Source organism: Scylla paramamosain, chromosome 9 (genome assembly GCF_035594125.1).
Source record: "Scylla paramamosain isolate STU-SP2022 chromosome 9, ASM3559412v1, whole genome shotgun sequence".
NCBI classification, from domain to species: domain Eukaryota; kingdom Metazoa; phylum Arthropoda; class Malacostraca; order Decapoda; family Portunidae; genus Scylla; species Scylla paramamosain.
The window spans coordinates 12,157,501-12,167,500 of NC_087159.1; the positions used below are offsets into that span (position 1 = coordinate 12,157,501).

A 10,000-nucleotide genomic window follows, 5' to 3' on the forward strand; every position below is an offset into this window, starting at 1 on the left:
TAATCAAAATAAAGGAGTTGCGCTCAGCAAAGATTATTCACTATAATACTAGGACGTTTCACATTCAGTAATTTAAAACATCTTGTGATTTTATGTCATCATCTGATACAGGCTTGGTTTTACCCTATAACGTCTTAAAAGAAAGATGGTATGGCTCAGCTGTGTGGAATACCGAGGGACAAAGGTTGGTCCATTATTCTCGGTCATTGATGAGGTTCTTATCAGCCTCGTTATCAGGACAGGGTTTACGTACCAGTGCGGATAATAGTTGCGGCTGAAGATCTCAGCATTAAATCTAATTCAGTTTAGGATGTAGACATTTCGACGGTTCGTGGATGGGACTTGAAAAAAAAAAAAAGTTTCCGACATGTTTGGCAGTTTTTACTGATTGTGTTGTAAATTTTCCTTACTTCCATCAGTGGTATCTAATTGTTTTATTTTAAAATGGACATTTTCACTCCTCTAGAGATGATATCAGAGTTTCAAACTTTACTACTATGGCTAACACTTTAAATCACTATCTTACGAGTACATGACGTCTCTCTTTGTTTCTGACAGACCTGCACGCTCCACCCCCCTCTATGCTCTAACTACCACACTGTATTTTGACAAGTCACACAGCACGTCAGTGTGGTTGGTATCGATAACGTGTACAAAACAAGTAAGGAAAGTTGAATTAATAAATAACAGATTGCGATGACCGATAGAGTTATACAGGGATAAATACAACTTACATATGAACATAAGAAAATAAGGGAAGTTGCAAGAAGCCATCAGGACAACACGCTGCATTCCCCGCATGAACCATAACTACCTTTTGTCACCTGTTCTTGGAATGATTCCAATATAGGTACATCTTAAACAATGATTTTTGGCCAGATGACTTCACGCCCCCTTGTATCTTCCACACACCTCTCTAGGGGGGCGCTCACCCATCTTGGGATCCCTGCTTTAAATCAATATGAAATCTACTTAGCAACATCTTGCAAGCGTAGCGACAATCTATTCAAGACAATAAAGTTATATAGATAAATAAATAAATTATATATATATATATATATATATATATATATATATATATATATATATATATATATATATATATATATATATATATATATATATATATATATATATATATATATATATATATTGTCTCCGTGCGGAAGTAAAGAAGATAATGTTATTAGGGAATGACTGCTTAACAATTCATGAAGATTTGTGGGATTCCCTAGGTACTTAACTCGATCCCGCTCAGTGACCATCGTTGCCACGACGGAACACGCAGGTTAGGTCACGAGGCGCAGCCAAAACATGAACTATTACGTGGTTCATCTACATCTGTGGTCCACGAACTTTTCCAGCTTGTTACACAGTTTAACATGCTGCATTAAGCTTGTTACGCCTTTTAAAAAATGTTAACACATGTGTCCAGTACTAGACACGCCGTGATCAAGGCTACTGAGTGACTGTTCTGAAACATATCTGTCAAAATACTCGTGTTGCCACACACTCATATCTCTTCTTTTCTAATACTGTATAGCAGCTTTAATGTTTTTGTTATTCGGTTCAACTTATTTACCCAATTATAATAGGTTTACTTTACAACTTTACGTACAAAGATCAAATCAACATTAATCTTATTGCCAGGTACCGCAATGTTTTCTTGATTTCCAGATTTCTTTTTTTTTTTTTTTTGTCGCCCTTCCATTGCCGGCCAAAAAAAAAAAAAACGTTCTATTACCTCTAGGGGGTAATTTAACCCCATTAGCTTGGAAACCACTGAGCTGCATGGATGAGTTTATCTGTCTGTCTTTTTATGTATCTACTCATACTGTCATCATCCATGTAGGGCTTTCTAAGTATCAAAGAAAGTTCGTAATGATTGAGTCTTTCTGTTACTCTACTGAACCACCAATTTTTATTTACCTCATATTCTTGACATCTACGTAAGAATATCAGTATAAGACATGTATTTTATCTACTCTTTTCTCTCTACTTTTCACTTCTAGTAGCTACGTAAGGAATACTAATCGCGTACACGGTCTCCTTAACTAAGAGCACTGTCAGCCTACTCCACAGAAAACGTCATCGCAGAGCACCAGGAGGTTTTATCAGAGGTCTATCGCAGTTTCCGAGTACCGAGATCATGAGACACACGTGGTGGTTACAACTGACGAATTCACTCGTACTCGCACAGGCACCTTCGCCTAATGCTGTCTCGACCATCCTCTCTCTCTCTCTCTCTCTCTCTCTCTCTCTCTCTCTCTCTCTCTCTCTCTCTCTCTCTTAGTTGGAGGTTAACATGGTATTATTACATAAAACTGAACACAGCGTCACTGCGTCACAAGACAGGCAGCGGTAAATACATTCTCCTGAGGACCTCCCGAGAGAGGATGAGTATCTAATCACCTTTATCATCCTTCTGCCCCCTGGCCGTGTAGCAGATAACTTGTAACCAGGAGTGTGAATCTCCCACACACAAACACGATGACAGCCCCGCAAGAGGTGTGTGAGTGCCGCGCAGGCCAGGCGTGATCGGGACGTGTGGGTTGCCTGATCTCTGCCTGCTGTGTTATCAGGTCACGATATGTCACTGCCCTGGTCAGTGTCGCTGGTGGGCAATCTCAGCGGCGGGGACAAGGTCTGGGTGAAGTGAGAGGTATTATCATGAAGCTGTTTGTGGCGCATTATAGAAACAAAGCAGAACACTTAAAAAAAAAAAAAAAGTGTTATGACTCGGACGAGCTGTACAGCACACGAAAGTTTGTTAGCAATTTAGTTATTTCCCCGTATTACCCTGCTCCTCTATAGCGCTGCATCTCTTGATAAGGAATCCCATCACCAGCCAATGACCATATATATGTAAATTTAGTGTGTAGGCTACTAGCCACCCGGCGGAGCTTACAGGCTGAGCATTTCCACTGAGTGTAACCAAAAGACACTCATGATTCCTCTCTTCCCTGCCACTGACTAAGATGCACTTGCAGAGGTTTGAGTACCTTCACGGGGCGCCAGATGATGCTTGTGATGAGGCCGATCATGCACTTAGCTAGCACCAGCACCATTGAGGAGATGGCACTTGACTTACGGTCATTCACTTTTTTGTCTCCTGAGGATGCTATTTACGTAACATTGAAGATACCAGGCTTCATGAAGGTCAACTGATATCTGATTAGTGGATCCCTGGAAGGAGAATAATGGGAAGGGAAAAAAAATGAGGTTTAGCGTAACGTTATCTTTTTTTTTTTTTGTTAACTAAAGTTAACATGGATCAAAGTTAAATTGCGTTAAATTTAACTTGGATAAAATAACAAAATGACATGTCTTTTTCCATAACGTGGTTCATAACTACTCTACGATAACAGTGGTCATTCAGATAGGTGACGTTCATGTTGTCGGCAAGTCGATGGGAACACATTTGCTTCTTGAGACTAAAGACAAGTAAACAGTAGAGGCTGTGCTTGTCTGTCCCGTCCCTGCATGCATCACCATTGCCACCATCACGAGGGGCGAGCCAGCATGGGTAAAGAAAGGACGGTCTGTGGGGCCAGAGAGGCCAGGAATTTATTCTCTGAGGAACACTGGAGGACACATTTGTGCTTCCACGGAATTTGTACAGTCGTAAAGCACACATTATTCTCTCCCGTCAACAAGAGTGCTACAAGTGTACTAAATCAATGTTGAAATCGCCTAGTAAAGGTAGTAGAATGGCAGTATAAAATCTCCACACAGGAAACTATTACCTGCGTGGAGACTCGTAATGAATGTCATACGTTCAGACTTCTTCAGGTTCTTTTTAACAGATAGCTTTCTTCATGACCTCCAGGGAAGATCACCGTAACCTCACAAAATATCTCTATCTCCTCAAATACTTGCCGGAACAGCGACAAATAATAATCACATACAAATAAATATAAATCTAACATACAGTTTTACAGTCGGAATTACAAGATTAGTTTGCTTACGAAATCCGCATTGAACACGTCACCGCCCTCGCCACAGAAACCATCAGGGCCATCAGTATGAAGGCTCCCTTAAGACCGCGACACCCCGAAGGCGGCGGCTTGGTTACTGTGGGAGTGCGGCGGAGGGAAAGAAGGGACAAGAGGGGTGGGGCACTTGGGAGTCAGCCAGCAACTCCCTGCCTTGTGCGCCCCCTCCTCCCTTTCTTTCTCTCTGCCCGTCTCTTCTTGATAACTACGTGCAAGGTACAACACGTAAACGACCTCTCCAGGCAAGTCTCTCTTGTTTGTATCTTCGGTAATGCAGTAACCAAAACAAACCACAATATTAATTTAACTAAAAAGAAAAGAAAATAGTGATGAGTTGTCGCTGTCAGGAATGAAATACATTTTTTTTGTTTCGTCGCATAATATATTATGAGGAAACGTTTACAGGGCGACGTCAGTCCTAAGCATGGATGAGAACAATAATCACACGCCTATTCAAAGGAGAATGTGTAGGGCGTTTAAAATGAAGCCAGTGGATTACGCTGCACTGGTGCCATTACTGGGAAGAGACAGCAAATTTGGAGTTACAGAGATATTAAGGTTTAGCTAAGAAGGCGGAGAAGGAGCAGCACTCGCTAAGTACTCACAGGAGGGCGCCATACAAAAATAGAGGAAATGGAGAATACAAAAGATTATTGTTTTTTTTTTAGGAAAGTTTCATCTTAATAAAAGTCAAAAAAGATTTAATCAGCAGCAACAGTGGTTATACAAACACCTGCGTTACTCTCAATAGAAATAGTCCTTAAACTAATGATTACTAGGTTTATATAAAAAGCATATTGTGTACCAGGACGCCGGTAAGCAAATTAAAACACACACACACACACACACACACACACACACACACACACACACACACACACACACACACATTGTAGGATTATCCTTACATGCAACACCAGGAAAATTTCTCTCTCTCTCTCTCTCTCTCTCTCTCTCTCTCTCTCTCTCTCTCTCTCTCTCTCTCTCTCTCTCTCTCTCTCTCTCTCTCTCTCTCTCTCTCTCTCTCTCTCTCTCTCTCACACACACACACACACACACACACACACACACATACAAACACCCGTGGCCAGGCGTCTCTTTGATTGGATTAGCAAGGCAGGGTCGCGGCTGACTGTTGATTTCAGTGAGCCTCACTGAACACAGCCAACTAATGATTTCAAGTTTAATTTTTGCCGGTCTCCTTAAGTGCTTGAGCAGCGTCCTGGTGAGCTCTCTCTCTCTCTCTCTCTCTCTCTCTCTCTCTCTCTCTCTCTCTCTCTCTCTCTCTCTCTCTCTCACACACACACACACACACACACACACGTGTCGGGCAGGCGGAAGGCAGCGTATTGGTGTGTGAAGTGCAGGGTTGCCCGTACGAGAAGCGTGTCTATCGACTGGACACACACTTGACAACACTGCTCACCTTTCTGCTTATGAAGCGCTAACATACTCGTACGTTGCAGAAATTTACTTTATTCCGTGCTATTTACGAATAAAGCTGATAAATTATCCGAAATTCAATCGTGCTGATATTGATTTTTTTTGTTTTTATGAAACTAGAGAATAATCGAACGGTGCTTTTTATCTAAAAATCTATTCACGATTTAACCAGATTCAAAACGGCAAATCGGAAGTACAGACCAATGTGACCATTAGCTTGTCCAGGGTGGCGGCGTGGCGCGGGACGATGGAGCGGGACCTCGGCACCCAAACGAACGTCATTGAAAACATAAATCTGGCGCATCTCTGTTCTCGTGACTGATTGAGCTTCGCAAGAGTGGAGATGAAGGTGCCGCAACACCGTGCTGGCTGCGCGAGCCCAGAGGAGGGGATACCAGCTACTGAGCGTTGAGCCCGGGCTGGAACTCCGTGAGTTCAGAACAGCTCAATGCCTTTGCAACAGTTGTTCAAGCTCCACCACTAACCTGAAGCAGTCTCATGACATCTTACGGCGACTGAGCCTCGCCAGGGTCACTTCCGTCTGCTGTTGATCATGTGCAGGCAAGATTTTTCACGCATTAATGACAAGCATATTAATTGCTTTATTTGTGCTTATGCAAACTGCATATAAAAATATTATTTGAAATTAATATGTAATAAAAGTCTGCACGGCAGACCGGAACAGTAAAAACTGCGTATAAATGCAATACTTGGAGTCACCCTCATCACCAGCCTCGCTCACCCTCTGGAAGGGCGGCGTGCCGGGCTGGTGCACGGCGGGCGGGGCTTGAGTCCTACTTAGCTTACATAATACAGCACTACTTCGCAGGAAGGCTGTATTAATCATCGTCTGTTCCGTGGCACACGTGGTGTGGAGTCTCGGCCAACACATTCATGAGAGGAGGGGTAGGGATGCAAGCAGCAACCCGCTCACCCACCACACCAACGCGACAGCCCGCGGTGGGCTGCGCCACGCTACTACCTGCATAGAATCTTCGAGTCCATCAAAAAAGCCATCACCGCCGTCGCCGCTTTACACCAGCTAGACGCAACTCGGCGCGCCGCAGCAAATATCAATTAAAATATTTGTATGCTGAATTGCCTAAACAGATATCCTGAAAAAAAAAAAACACACTGAGCCTCTAGACTTTTAACAGCTATTACTGAACATTTTGGAGATTCACCGTCTTAAGCCAATCGCGTCCAGTACAGTATGGCGGAAATATTTCAGTTTTCACTCGTGACTGCCTTTTCTCGGCTGATTGTTTCCACTTGCACAGCTCCATGTGTCAGCAATACTGCTCCAGCAACACAAGCATCGCGCTTCACTGCAGCACGCTCGGTTCTTCACCATGACCAGCAACCCACAGCCTTAACACACACACGAGCTTGCCATGCATCAGTATAGAATGTACTTGTATAGTATAGTATATAGTATATATATGTGGCTGTTTCTGGTATATTAGGTTACAGCACAAACGTTTAGGTAATTCAGAATCATGCAGTATAAGTAAGAATACGTGGAATTTTCGCTACTACCTGCCAACCAACGGCGCACCAAGAAAAAAAATATCGTAAAAAGCTGGGAGCTGATTCTCAAGATATATTTTTTGTTCTCCGCTGATCAACTGACAAAATTTCTTCACCAAACAAAGGATGATTTGTACCAATTTTTAGTCAGCTTATTAGTGAGTTACTTCATAGAATCAATTAAGTTTGATTGACTTAATTCAAAATAATCCATAATGCTCTCGTTCTTGAATCACATCAACTACTGCCTCCTGTTCACCATATTCTATAATAATCTATGGATCAGGTAACGTCTGGCAATGATGAAATTGAGTCAATCTCCAGGCAAGCTGTTCGTCCCTCAGCTCCTCGGCGCGGCTCCTCGGTGATGCCGTCTTCGTGTTTGCCCAAACCTCAACAGTGACGGCGCGGCGCAGGAGCCAGGCGTCTATGGGCCCGGCCAAGAGGAGCCTCGGAAGTCGAGCGAAGCCCCCTCACGCTATTCTTGACTTACTATTGATGCGAGGAGCAGGATTGCAGCAGCGCGTCGCTCTCAGACGGACTCTTGATGAATCCCTCCAAGGCCAACTCCTTGTCGATGATGCCCCCAACTTGTTGGGTATCTTGGTCTTGTTGCTGATGGCCTCCACCTCCTCCTCCTCCCCCTCCTCCACCGCCTCCACCACTACCTCCACCACCTTCTCCCCCTCCTGCCACCATCCCGTGCTCTACTGTCTGTACCTGCCGGAGATGAAGACACTCAGAGACACATCGGGAGAGTAGAGAGGCACTGATCACCTGTCAGGGAGTGTGGGATGTAAGGGAGAAACAGGATACTGAATACTGAGCTCAAACGAAGTAGAAATTCAATGTGTTTAGACTTTTATCTGAAGGACATCATCATTTATTCATTTACTTTAGAAATCGTTGCAAAATAGTATGACATGAGCTATGAACGGCAACAATACTCTTTTTTTTCAGGAAACGCGACTGAAGAAGTTTAAAACTGAATCACAGCGTGGATGTAAGTGAAGCAGTTACAGCAACAAAACCACCACGCTGGTAAGCACTGAAGAAAACAGAAGGTACAGAAACAACTGAGAACGAGAACAACACGGAAGAGAAGAAATAGAAACGAAGACGAAGACGAGACAAGGACAAGACAAGGAGGAAGGAAATATCACGAAGAGACGAAGGAAAAAAAAGTCAGGACAGAAATAAAACACTAAAGGGAACAAACTGAACTAAACAAAACTAAACTAAGGCTCCGTTCATCTATATCTTGTGTTGCTTTTGATGTGAGTTAAAAAACGCTGGGAGATCTAAATGAAGTAGCTCAAGGGGCAGTGGCTGAAAGGTGCTGACAAAGGGATGCTAAAGGAGGTCTTCCAGTAGGGCATGATGCTGCATCCTGGAACAGTGAGACGAGAGTGAATGACAGTGAAGGAGAGTACTGGACATACACAGGAGAGCGTCGCCCTAACTCTGAGCTCTGAAAGAAAAAGATGGTGAAGAGAACAGCGACAGACACGAAACTCAGGAACACACCTCGTGCTGATTCTTTGACATTAAAGGACGAGAGAGAGAGAGAGAGAGAGAGAGAGAGAGAGAGAGAGAGAGAGAGAGAGAGAGAGAGAGAGAGAGAATCACCGCCCTAAATCAAATAAAAAAAAAATATATATATATAACACCTCCATTAACACCATTAACACTGATCTCTTCGCACGTGAACCTGACAGAAAATAGAAAAATAAGGCCACAGTACAATATTCTCTCTCTTCTTAAAACTTCACAGAAAGAAAACGACATCCACTCCGAACAGAAGAAAAGGAAAAGGTCGCATACAGTCGCAGTCCTGAGTTTCCTTCAAATACTTTGGGTTCCTCTCCTCTGACGTACACTCTACAGTCGTGGTCAGAAGCTGTGAAACATACCACACTCAATTCCGTTATTCTCTCTCTCTCTCTCTCTCTCTCTCTCTCTCTCTCTCTCTCTCTCTCTCTCTCTCTCTCTCTCTCTCTCTCTTTTTTCAGTGCTTTCCTCGGTCTTAAATCTTGTGGTATATTGTAAGATATTCAGCAGATGAGAGAAATTACCACTGAAGTAAAGCGTGCCACACAGAATGAGAACAGGAGGTTAGCACTCAACTTCTGACAACGACTGTATACACCACATAATATAATCAATACATTTCGTCCTGCATCGCATCTTTATATATATATATATATATATATATATATATATATATATATATATATATATATATATATATATATATATATATATATATATATATATATATATATATAATTTCAGGAAGACAGAAAAGGAAGGAAAGGTGTGTGTACTGCTGGAAGGGAAGGGAATGGAAGGGAGAATGCAACAACAAGGACAAGAGCGAAAAATAAGAGAGAGAGGGATGAGAGAGATGACAGAGAGGGAGCGAGGGGGGGTTGGGTGAGGGCTGAGGGAGAAAAGGGATCAACTGCCATCAAAAGTACTTTACAAAAATCTTAGCACTACTGCAATAATAATAATAATAATAATAATAATAATAATAATAATAATAATAATAATAATAATAATAATAATAATAATAATAATAATAATAATAACAATATTGTTTACTCAATTATTTCCTGTCAGATTACTTTAATGAGTATATATATATATATATATATATATATATATATATATATATATATATATATATATATATATATATATATATATATATATATATATATATATATATATATATATATATATATATATATATATATATATATATATATATATATATATATATATATATATATATATATATATATATATATATATATATATATATATATATATATATACTCAAAAAAATTTTAATACAAAGTTCTACAAGGAGCTAAAACACACAAAAGTCCACAAAAATCATGTAAAAAGTTTCATCAGAGATGCACAAAAAGTGTGGAGGAAAACTTGCAGCAGCAACAGGGGGAGGGAGAGAGCGAGTAGCTTTATATGTGTGGGAATACTAGGCGCTATGAAAGCTTTATTAC

The 10,000-nt window shown here is 41.4% G+C and overlaps 1 protein-coding gene across 15 annotated transcripts in view; it reads right to left on the reverse strand.

Annotated features, from left to right (window-relative positions):
* Positions 1-3,543: 3,543 nt before the first annotated feature.
* LOC135103624 (UV excision repair protein RAD23 homolog B-like) overlaps positions 3,544-10,000 on the reverse strand; it is a 46,136-nt gene continuing 39,679 nt past the window's right edge. For 12 of the 15 annotated variants that reach the window (XM_064010126.1, XM_064010111.1, XM_064010116.1 and 9 more), the window contains one exon: positions 3,544-7,688. In XM_064010126.1, coding sequence (XP_063866196.1) covers positions 7,461-7,688 — 228 coding nt within the window. In that variant the 3' untranslated portion in view covers positions 3,544-7,460. The remainder of the gene's footprint in view (positions 7,689-10,000) is intronic. The other 3 variants (XM_064010122.1, XM_064010121.1, XR_010270138.1) reach the window with 2 other exon arrangements.